At 38.9% G+C, this 12,612-nt stretch overlaps 1 protein-coding gene across 1 annotated transcript; it reads left to right on the forward strand.

The window, feature by feature from the left end:
• The first annotated feature begins 933 nt into the window (after nt 1-933).
• On the forward strand, nt 934-12,107 carry mrgbp (MRG/MORF4L binding protein). The gene is made up of 5 exons (XM_079677686.1): nt 934-1,182; nt 2,999-3,120; nt 3,529-3,610; nt 5,096-5,170; nt 10,561-12,107. Exons 1-5 carry the CDS (start codon nt 1,041-1,043, stop codon nt 10,800-10,802), a joined length of 663 nt encoding a protein of 220 aa, XP_079533812.1. The 5' UTR covers nt 934-1,040; the 3' UTR covers nt 10,803-12,107.
• The last annotated feature ends 505 nt before the right edge of the window (nt 12,108-12,612 follow it).

The following is a 12,612-nucleotide window of genomic DNA, read 5'->3' on the forward strand; positions in this document are numbered from 1 at the left end:
AGGATCCCCTTTAGGCACCTTACATCAATACAAGTTATAGGAATGTAGATAAAGCTAATAAGCAGAATAAAATGTTCTGAAAGATATAGTGCTGTTGACCTTTTGACTTTTATTCTGAAGATAAGTTCAGAATTGTTACAACTGCAACTGGTAGCCATACTCATTAATAATGAAAATAATTATTTATTTCTGCTGCTATATCGGACATTCCTTTATTACTTTCTTTATGTCTTTGTTTTTGTTTAGTTCATTATTTAATAGGTTAGGGGAAAACAAGGTTTTTCTGTCTGCACTGTGTTGAGACATTACAATATTTGAAAAGTGGAAAAAAGTACACACACAATACAATAAAATAAGAAATTATAACAACTTATAAATACATATCTCAAAGTCAACTGTAATCAGAATACCTTCATTAGTCCCACAGAGGGGAAATGTGCATCGTTACAGCAGGAAAGAGCCACAGACAGCTTGATGTTACATGTTTAAAAAAAGTACTAAGTAATGAAAACAATTAAAATATAATAAAAAATAAAAGTAACAAAAAAATACTTTTCAAAATACTGTCATTCAAATAATGTCATTTTTCTGTGTGTTTGTACAGACAGAGAGATCGAAATAACGTTTACAGTATGAAAGACACGTAGGCTACTAGTAGCAAGAATACTCAATAAAAAAGGTTCTGGATAGATTAGATTATTCTATAAAAGACTAACATACTGCACCAACAGATAGATAGACATAAACTACAGAAGCAGAAACATATACATTGGATAGTATATAAATGACTATTATACTACATTTTCTTATAATATTACAATATTATATCGTGCATCCCTTTATCCTTAACATGGCTTTGTTATCTACCTAATAACATAGAAATGTCAAATTACATTTTGGGGAATATATTTATGTGATGTAGACAATTTATTCTGAAAAAATAATCCCCGGAAATAGTCTCGTATTTCCGGCTGCCGGCAGCTTTCTGTGGCTCGGTTAGCTTCTTCTTTCTGCCTGTTTTTAGCCTTTTTTAGTTAAAAATGGGGGAGGCAGATGTGACCCTAAATCAGACCGACGAGAAGCCACCGGACTCGGGCCTGGTCACCGGGGACGACTCGGTAGTGTGGAGCCACGAGGTGGAGGTCTGTCTGTTTCACGCGATGATCGGACACAAACCTGTCGGTAAGAGACGGTGTTAGCATGTTAGCATGTTAGCTTTAACGGTCGTAAACGGCTGTCCACTTCTACCAGTTTACCAGTGTTTCCCAAAGCGGGGGTCACGGACAGACTTTGAGTCCCCGAAGTGACTCTGGATGGTCCTGGAAATGTTGTTGTTTACTAAAGTTAGATGTTTTCTTGGACATCATTTAGTTTAATCTAAACCAGATCTGAGACACCACGCAGCTACATTTAAAAACAACAACAACAACAACGTCACACATCATAATGGAATAAAATAACATTTGAACTACGACACACTTTTCCGTTTATAGTGTGTTACTTGTTTTTATTTCTTTTTACAATAAGCACTGCAGCAGACATGGTTGGAAGACGTTTTTATATATTATATGTAAAGTTGACATATGTAAACAGTGGTGGAAGAAGTACTCCGAAGCTTTACTTGAGTAAAAGTACCACCACATTAAGGTCAACATACTTCATTACAAGTAAAGGTCCTGCGTGCAAAATCTTACTTAAGTAAAAGTGCAAAAGTATTATAATCAAAATGTACTTAAAGTATCAAAAGTAATAATAATTGGCAACATATTTGTGACATTTCTAGATAATATTGTGGCATCAAGTTTACTTTACTGCTGAAGACAAAGTTCAGATTTACTTTTTGTAAAATATTTAATATTTGAGTTAAAGAGATAGTCCACTAGTTATATTTTTAGAGATGTATTTTGTTAAAAGTAAATGTAGTTGAGTAAAATGACATTATTTCCCTATAAGATGTAGTGGAGTAGAAGTATAAAGTATAATTAAATGGAAATACTCCTCAAAATGGTACAGTTCTTGAGTATATGTATTTAGTTACAACCAACTTCTGTACGTACATTAAAAAACTCTTACCACACAGTGAAACGCTCCACTGCAAGTTCTGCACTCACATCCTTTCTTAAATAAAAGTATTCACATTGTTGGATTTATATTACTGCTGCATTATTGTGTACATTGCATTTTACTGCCATATGTTTAAGCCTAATTTTAACATTATTATACTCATGGCTAGTTTAATCTGAAGCAATGCATCGTATTCAATAACATCATCATATATTTGGAGCTTTGTACAGAGACGCATCTCTAAACACGTTCCACCATGTGACTTCTCATGTTTTAATGAGTTTCTCAGAGAAACAGCCATGTTGGCAGCTTTGTAAGGAAGCCTTTTCCAGCTGATTCAAGAGGCTTTACTCAGACGCTTGGTTTTAACTAGGCAGGAATTGGATGAATGATAATCTGAAAAGCTGTCAAAGGTAGTGGAGTAATGGTACAAAGTAGAAGGTAAAGCCCCCTTAGACCCTCAGGAAATACGTTTGTGGAAGTTTTATCGATTGCATTTCTGTTTTGTAATATGCACTGCTCAAGTCACATATATAGTTTGATGACAGTTTCTAACCTTTAATAATCATAAGGCACTGTCTTCAAAGTAGTGTTCTAATATCATTTGGTAGCACTTGTCGCTTAGGCTCACAAGATGCGTATAATAATGTGCTATAAGTGTAAGATGGTAAAGCACATTGGTGTCTTGTATAAAAGCTGGAAACATCAATGTACTGAATTGTAAATGTCTCCTCTGTGGGACGAATAAAGGTATTCTGATTCTGAGAAAGTAAATAGTGTTTTCCTTCTTGTGCTGTTTATATCGTCTCATTGCACTCCAGATATGTTTTAACCCCTTGTTCAGCCGTATAAAGCCCTCTTTAACTGTTCTATATCTATATATACAAAGTTTATGCAGTTTTTTTCTCTTTTGACTATTTGATTCTTTCTCCAGGAGTGAACCGTCACTTCCACATGATCTGCATCAGAGATAAGTTCAGTCAGAACATCGGGAGGCAGGTCTCCTCCTCCGTCATCTGGGATCATCTGGGAACCATGTACGACATGCAGGCTCTGGTGAGGACACACACACACACACACACACACACACACACACACACACACACACACACACACACACACACACACACACACACACACACACACACACACACACTGTGTGTTGAGCATTAGCTGACTGTGTTCACAATCTCTCTCTCTCTCTGTGTGTGTGTGTGTGTGTGTGTGTGTGTGTGTGTGTGTGTGTGTGTGTGTGTGTGTGTGTGTGTGTGTGTGTGTGTGTGTGTGTGTGTGTGTGTGTGTGTGTGTGTGTGTGTGTGTGTGTGTGTGTGTGTGTGTGTGTGTGTGTGTGTGTGTGTGTGTGTGTGTGTGTGTGTGTGTGTGTGTGTGTGTGTGTGTGTGTGTGTGTGTGTGTGTGTGTGTGTGTGTGTGTGTGTGTGTGTGTGTGTGTGTTGCGATATGCAGCACGAGTCGGAGATTTTGCCGTTTCCAAACACAGAGAAGAGCTTCTCTTTGCCTGATGACATCATCCAGGAAGTGAAAGAAGGTGAGAATAATATCATCAATAATTTAAAATCTTATTTCTGTAATTTCCGCCTCATTTCATTTTCATTTAATCGTTTATTTGGCAGGGACAATGCACATTAATGAACACTTAAAACATTCAAATGTGTCAAGCGTAACAGTGCCAGATTTAGCTTTGAGCTAATTTCCATCCGCAGTCCCTCATTTTACAGACAGATGTTCAAAAGAGCAAGAGCAGCACACCCAAGTATTTACCACATGGCAGTACACTATAGCAGTGACGACATATCAATTGCAAGAGATGCATAAAGTTCAAGAGGAGATGCCACTGTGTTAAAGTGCATTTAGCTGTGATTGCACGTCTGTTTGTTTCTCAACCATTCTTTGATTTGTCCTTTAAAACTATTGAGAGTGGGACAATCCCGTATCTCAGTTGGGGGGCTATTCCACAACGAGCTGCCTTTAACAGAGAGGACATGTTGTCCAAAGTGGTCCATCTGGGGTGTACTTCCCAGTCTCCTCTGGTTTCTGACCTAGTGCAGCGTCCAGTGTGTTTTCTGTGGATGAATTCCCCTAAGGGAAGGAGGGAGGGGGGGCAGTCCATGTAAACATTTATAAAAAAAACACATACTTTTAAAAGACTTTAAATTGTGTTTCTCAAGGGTGGTACAGTATTGGTATGCATGTGGCTTTCTGTCAAACACCTGGATAGCTCTCTTGCACAGCTGTTCTACGGGTTTCAGGTTTGTGGCACAAGCAAACGCCTCAGTTCCTTTTATTTGACATTTCACACATTAATAGTTGCTGACATGTGATGATGCTGAGGGTTCGGTGCCATAACTACAACATGTTTATTTTTAGATACGTTTTTAATCACGTAAATCTGTTTCTGTTTATTTGCTGACAATTTTACACATTTCTGTGCATTACTAGCACCGACACTGCACAGCTCTTTCACTTTTAATTCCAGATAGACGGTTCATATGTTCTTTACAGTCATTATCATATTCTTATTGTAATGTTGTATATTTATGTTTCTTGCACACATGTTTGGATCTTCTAATAGTTTTTAATACATTTCTTCTTTTTCAATAGTAGCTCTTGTTTGTGCATTTCATTTTTCTCCGACTGTGCAAATGTATCTTCCAATATTCACCGAGCACATTCCTTGCATGTGAAACGGACTTGGCAATAGACCGATTCTGTGAAAGTGAAGTTCTAAACAGTATCTGTAAATACTGATCAATGCTGATAGCTAGCTGTTTTCAAGGTAGGCGCAGAAACAAAATCAATACATCTAGACAAGGCTAATTTCCCCTCACACGAAAGCCTACATAAACAAAATGTTTGACGAGCATCCTGAGAGGAACATGAATGTCAATAGTTGATGAGATATTTCAGAGGCACTTTCTCTATGCGTCACTTTCGATTGAGTCATCGTCTGTGGTTTTGAGTCTCTGAAGTGGTAAATGTTTTACTCCTTTAACTGTTCTATATATGTTTGTAGGGAAGCTGGGCTCGGAGGAGGAGACCAAAGAAGAGTTCAGGATGGAGAGGGAACCCCCAGCTACACATGAAGAAGGTAATACTCCTCACCCCCCCCCCCCCCCCCCATATCTTTGTAATGCTCCCATCATATGGAGTGCTCTGGTAGCTGAAGGGTTCAGGTGCCTGACATCTGAAGTATCCCCTCTTTGTTCTGCAGCTGAGCTTTGTCTCGTGTCAAACCTTTTTATGTCTCTTCTAAATTAGAAACGTTTCTTTCACATTGTTGGGAAGATTAAACACAATCTAACATTTACATTTCATGTTTCTCCCCTAAATACCTCTTTTGTTTCCTTGAGCTTTCACCAAAGTGTGTAATTTTTTGTAACATTTGCAAAGCTGATTTTTTTAATTAGGTGAAATCCAGCATTGTTTTTAGATCCTTCTTTACTCGCCGAGCAGCTTGTTAAATTCTGTGGGCATTACTGCCTCCTTTTAACCTCTTAAGCCCCGAGCCTGTTTCCAGGTCTTAGGCTCGAAAATGACATTCCAAGAACAAATGACCATAACTTCACTTCTAAAAGGGATACATTAATAATCTTTTTTCTAAAAGTAATGATAAACCTGTGAGTTGGATGTAGACGAGTCAGAATCGATATAGATGTTTTTATTTTTAAAGTAAACTCAGATTGAACATGGTAAAAAAAAATGCAAATTATAGTTTCCGTCCAAAAAAATAAACATTACTTATAGTGAAAACCACCCTTGAATGATGGGATGGTAGACTGAAAGCTTTAGGAATCCAAACTATAACATATAATAAGTGCCCTGTATCAAGATTGATGCAAAACAAGTGATATTTGACCTTTTTAGAGAGTTAGAAAAGTGACACGAACACATTGGATTAACCTTCAGCAGCGTTTTATGCCCTTGAACAAAACTTTTGATCAGAAACAGCTTCGTTAAGACTTATTTTCAGTTTTTGATTTATTAATCAAAGATTATTCATTTATCCCTTTTTAGAAGTGAAGATATAGTCATTTGTTCTGGGAATGTCATTTTCGAGCCTGAGACCTTAAAAACAGGCTTGGGGCTTAAAAGGTTAAATCACTAGAATAGCCTGAAAACAGGTTTGTTTTGTCATCTAACAACATTTCCAACCATTCATGTCCATTTCTGTCACATGTAGAGATTGAGAAACACTGACCAAAATGTTTTTCTTTATTTAAAAAAAAAGAAAAAAAAGCTATGTTTTAGGATTAAAGGGGAAATATTCTGCTTTGTTGGGGATCTTCCTGTAGTATGTGTGTAAAAAAGGTTTGTGTGCATGTAAATGGTCTGCAAAGGCTAACCAATCAGAGCAGACTGGGCTCTGGTTTCAGACAGAGGGTGAAAAGAGGTACTGCAGCACAGAGTATGAGAACAATAAGAGCATGGAGACATGTCCCAGGAGAGACATACATACTGATATACACATGAACATCAGCAGGAGAGGACTCTTTAAAGTAGAGACACTACATACTGATATACACCTGAACATCAGCAGGAGAGGACTCTTTAAAGTAGAGACACTACATACTGATATACACCTGAACATCAGCAGGAGAGGACTCTTTAAAGTAGAGACACTACATACTGATATACACCTGAACATCAGCAGGAGAGGACTCTTTAAAGTAGAGACACTACATACTGATATACACATGAACATCAGCAGGAGAGGACTCTTTAAAGTAGAGACACTACATACTGATATACACCTGAACATCAGCAGGAGAGGACTCTTTAAAGTAGAGACACTACATACTGATATACACCTGAACATCAGCAGGAGAGGACTCTTTAAAGTAGAGACACAACATACTGATATACACCTGAACATCAGCAGGAGAGGACTCTTTAAAGTAGAGACACTACATACTGATATACACCTGGGGCCGTATTCACAAAGCATTTTATCTTACCGCTAGGAGTGCTCCTAACTCGCGCTAAAACATTTTACGTAGGAGTTTTTTCTTAAAAGTTATTCACAAAGCCGCTGAGACCTACTCATACTAAGGATAAATCACTAAGAGTGACGCGCCGTTGCTATGGATTACGTCGATTCTCGTGCATGAGTTTAGAAGCGGTCAGTACGGTGATTGGTTGTTCAGAGCAGGCGGTCTCGCTGAAACTCAACATCCCACAAACGAGCCCACTAAATCAAGGAAATAGCCTCGGCTAGAAATGTATTCCTATCAAATAGTTATGGACAGTGCAGTTAGCAGAATACACGCATGATGACAAGTTTGTGCAGACCACGATAATGACGTTGTATATGCACGTGAAAGAGAGAGAGCAAACAATAAAAATACGTAAATTGCATTAAATCAAGGAGGCAATTAAAAGCACCCTGCAAACTATTATCCAATGAGCATATTTCCAGCACTTCAACACTTTCAATAACAGCCCATACCGCCGTTCAAGTCCCCCTATCATGATGAATGAAAACAATCTGCGTGTTGATGGAATGTACTTTCTTTCTATTGACGAACACGTCCTCATCTTTTGATGGCGCAATTATTTTTATGTGCGTCCCGTCAATAGCACCGACCGCACCGGGCATACCTGCATTTGCCATGAAGTTGGCTTTGATCCTGTGTAGTTGTTGATTGTCCAAAGGAAACCGGATAAACCGTTGGATGATATGTGGTCGAGAGAGCGCGTTGATGGTTTGGTTTATGGCACGGCTGACTGATGGTTGCGATATTCCTAAATCGTTGGCATTGCAAAGTTGCATTTTCCCTGTTGCTAAATATCGTAGTGTTGCCAAACATTTTATTTCCGGACTAATCGGGTTATTCCTGTTAGTCGGGGATGTTATTGCATCCCGCACTAATTCCACAACAAGTTTCATACCCTCACGATTTAGCCTATATCTGTTGATCAATTCACAGTCTTCCATTGTCTCCAAAACATTTAGTCTCGCAGCCATTTTCAGATTCTTTGTGAATAGGTCTTACTGAGTTAGGAGTCCTCTCGAGGACTTTTAAGCTCTCCCAGACTTAGGTGCTACTTTTAGGCCTAAAATACTTTGTGAATTGCTCTTAGTGAATAAAATTAGGAGTCCTAAATTTAAGACTGAAACGCCCATTATGCTTAGGAGTTTCTCCTAAATTCGCCAGTTAGGAGCTACTTTTAGCCCTAAGATCCTTTGTGAATACGGCCCCTGAACATCAGCTGGAGAGGACTCTTTAAAGTAGAGACACATCATACTGATATACACCTGAACATCAGCAGGAGAGGACTCTTTAAAGTAGAGACACTACATACTGATATACACCTGAACATCAACAGGAGAGGACTCTTTAAAGTAGAGACACACCATACTGATATACACCTGAACATCAGCAGGAGAGGACTCTTTAAAGTAGAGACACTACATACTGATATACACCTGAACATCAGCAGGAGAGGACTCTTTAAAGTAGAGACACTACATACTGATATACACCTGAACATCAGCAGGAGAGGACTCTTTAAAGTAGAGACACTACATACTGATATACACCTGAACATCAACAGGAGAGGACTCTTTAAAGCAGAGACACAACATACTGATATACACCTGAACATCAGCAGGAGAGGACTCTTTAAAGTAGAGACACTACATACTGATATACACCTGAACATCAGCAGGAGAGGACTCTTTAAAGTAGAGACACTACATACTGATATACACCTGAACATCAGCAGGAGAGGACTCTTTAAAGTAGAGACACTACATACTGATATACACCTGAACATCAGCAGGAGAGGACTCTTTAAAGTAGAGACACATCATACTGATATACACCTGAACATCAGCAGGAGAGGACTCTTTAAAGTAGAGACACTACATACTGATATACACCTGCACATCAACAGGAGAGGACTCTTTAAAGTAGAGACACAACATACTGATATACACCTGAACATCAGCAGGAGAGGACTCTTTAAAGTAGAGACACTACATACTGATATACACCTGAACATCAGCAGGAGAGGACTCTTTAAAGTAGAGACACTACATACTGATATACACCTGAACATCAGCAGGAGAGGACTCTTTAAAGTAGAGACACTACATACTGATATACACCTGAACATCAGCAGGAGAGGACTCTTTAAAGTAGAGACACTACATACTGATATACACCTGAACATCAGCAGGAGAGGACTCTTTAAAGTAGAGACACTACATACTGATATACACCTGAACATCAGCAAGAGAGGACTCTTTAAAGTAGAGACACTAAATACTGATATACACCTAAACATCAGCAGGAGAGGACTCTTTAAAGTAGAGACACTACATACTGATATACACCTGAACATCAGCAGGAGAGGACTCTTTAAAGTAGAGACACTACATACTGATATACACCTGAACATCAGCAGGAGAGGACTCTTTAAAGTAGAGATACTACATACTGATATACACCTGAACATCAGCAGGAGAGAACTCTTTAAAGTAGAGACACTACATACTGATATACACCTGAACATCAGCAGGAGAGGACTCTTTAAAGTAGAGACACTACATACTGATATGCACCTGAACATCAGCAGGAGAGGACTCTTTAAAGTAGAGATACTACATACTGATATACACCTGAACATCAGCAGGAGAGGACTCTTTAAAGTAGAGACACTACACACTGATATACACCTGAACATCAGCAGGAGAGAACTCTTTAAAGTAGAGACACTACATACTGATATACACCTGAACATCAGCAGGAGAGGACTCTTTAAAGTAGAGACACTACACACTGATATACACCTGAACATCAGCAGGAGAGAACTCTTTAAAGTAGAGACACTACATACTGATATACACCTGAACATCAGCAGGAGAGGACTCTTTAAAGTAGAGACACTACATACTGATATACACCTGAACATCAGCAGGAGAGAACTTTTTAAAGTAGAGACACTACATACTGATATACACCTGAACATCAGCAGGAGAGGACTCTTTAAAGTAGAGACACTACACATTGATATACACCTGAACATCAGCAGGAGAGAACTCTTTAAAGTAGAGACACTACATACTGATATACACCTGAACATCAGCAGGAGAGGACTCTTTAAAGTAGAGACACTACATACTGATATACACCTGAACATCAGCAGGAGAGAACTCTTTAAAGTAGAGACACTACATACTGATATACACCTGAACATCAGCAGGAGAGGACTCTTTAAAGTAGAGACACTACACACTGATATACACCTGAACATCAGCAGGAGAGAACTCTTTAAAGTAGAGACACTACATACTGATATACACCTGAACATCAGCAGGAGAGGACTCTTTAAAGTAGAGACACTACATACTGATATGCACCTGAACCTCAGCAGGAGAGGACTCTTGAAGATCTGTTTCAATACGATGTTGATATCTTAACAAGGTTTTGTGTAAATGTGATTTGCTTCCTGTCTCTCTTTCTCTGTCTTCAGGCAGTAACTCATCGGTGAAGATGTCGGAGCGAACGAGCAGCAGTCGGGAAAAAGAGCGGGAGCGGGAAAAGGAGAAGGGAGGGAGTGAAGGAGGAGGAGGAGCAGCGGCAGGAGGAGGCGGCGGAGGAGGAGGAGGAGGAGGGAAAGAGGCGGAGAAAAGGAAGAGGAGTCGAGCTGCGGAGAAACTTCTGTCGTCTTCCAACCCTGCGAGCCCGGGGGGAGCCAAGAGGAGACGCACCTGAGAGGTGGACAAAGAGAGACAAAGTGTGTGGTGGAAATGGGGAGGAAACTGCAGTTAAAAAAGAAGTGAAGAAGAATCTAACGTCAGGAGAACGGACCCTGTGAGCTGTGTTTGCCCGCCGCACTGCAAACAGGGGAACTGGAGGAAGTGGAGGAGGCGCTTCCTGTGTTCCACACGATGCTGCCCAACATCCCACCGCAACAAAGCGTGTCGTTCAATTTTTATTTTGCCTTTTTATTCATTTGTTCAGGGTGTGTTTGATTTAATCTGGGTCATTTTTTACAGTGTGCTTACAGCCGCTTTAAAAAAAACATTCATAATTGCACTTCTTTAACACTGTCAGAATCAAGAGGTATCGTCGTCGTTTCTGTCAAAAACCGGCCGCCTACATTACCCACAATGCAACTCAACAGCCGACAATTTGCCTAGAGGTTTGAGGTGTGTTATGCTCGTAGCGGCTAAGGCAGAGGTCTGGTAATCTCACCTCTTTCCAGATTTTTTTTACTTTTTAAACTCGTAGTCTTTGTCCTCTGACGCTGACCCACTTGAGGACATTTATTAGATGCTCCTTCTGGAAAAAACTTTATACTTCTTTCAAAACATCCGCAGTCGAGCTTCACAACCTCTGGAAACAAACTGAGTTGGATAGTGAATGAAATGGTCCTTGTTTAAGAGCATGGATATTCTCTTTCGTGCAAGAAAACATGAATTCCATAATCTCCTTTTAGAGTTAATATCTCTACAGTAATATAAAATACTACAATGTGGAATCGGAGATCAATATAATTTGTTTTTAAAAGTCAACAGGATCTATCAGTTCTATCTCAAGGTAACAAACGTCATTTTAAGAAAGGTTGGTGCACAATTGTTTTTCCTGATTGCTATGATTATTTTATTCAACATGATTTGGAGCCGGAGAGACCAGAGGAAGACTCGGCTCGTCTGAAGTCAGCTCAGTCCCACGTGTGACGGTTTTTGAGGTTTTTATCGTCTGACTGTTAAATATAATGCAATAAATCTCAGCGGTCATATTTTCTTTGTTCTCCAATTATGGATATTATAACATTTTGTAAGTTTATTGAGTATTTTGTTGTCCTTTGGTCTTATTTTCTGATGCTGACAGTGACTGCATAGGGATCAATGTCACATTATGCTATTGCTAAATATATATATGTAAACTATATATATTTAGCTTTTCAGTCTCAACTAACAGGGAAATTACACGCTGTTCCCTTTCGTTTTTCAGCAACATGTTAATTTATTGATGTTTGAGGCTGTTGTGTCATTAAAGATGATCAGTAACGTCTCCGCCTTGCATTATTCAACCGTGGGAAGTAAATAAGTACTTTATTTACAATTGAGGTACTTCAGTATTTTCCTTTGATCCCACTTCCTACTTCTCCTGCGCTACATTGCAAACATAAACATTGTGCCCTTTACTTCAATATTTATCAACCAGCTACTTTACAGATTAACATGTTATATACAACAGATAATAATTTAAAGCAAGAAGATGCATTTATATTAAAGTAATTAAACGATTCACAGTTCGACCAACTTCTACGTTAAAATTATGTGTATGCACCAGTAATAGTTGTGAATTATTGAAGTCGTGTTCATAATTAACAATTTTACTTTATTTAAGAATCTTTACTATGGAAATCTTTACTTCCATTGCAATTTTCATGGTTTCTCCTTTTTTGATGTCAAGGATTGAAATGCTTGTTCCGGCGCAAATAACCAAAGATCTCTGCCACAAACCTTTCCACAAAGGTTTAAAAAAGTAAACATTATAACCAGGGGTGCACATA

Source organism: Notothenia rossii (assembly GCF_949606895.1).
Source record: "Notothenia rossii genome assembly, chromosome: 4".
NCBI lineage: Eukaryota > Metazoa > Chordata > Actinopteri > Perciformes > Nototheniidae > Notothenia > Notothenia rossii.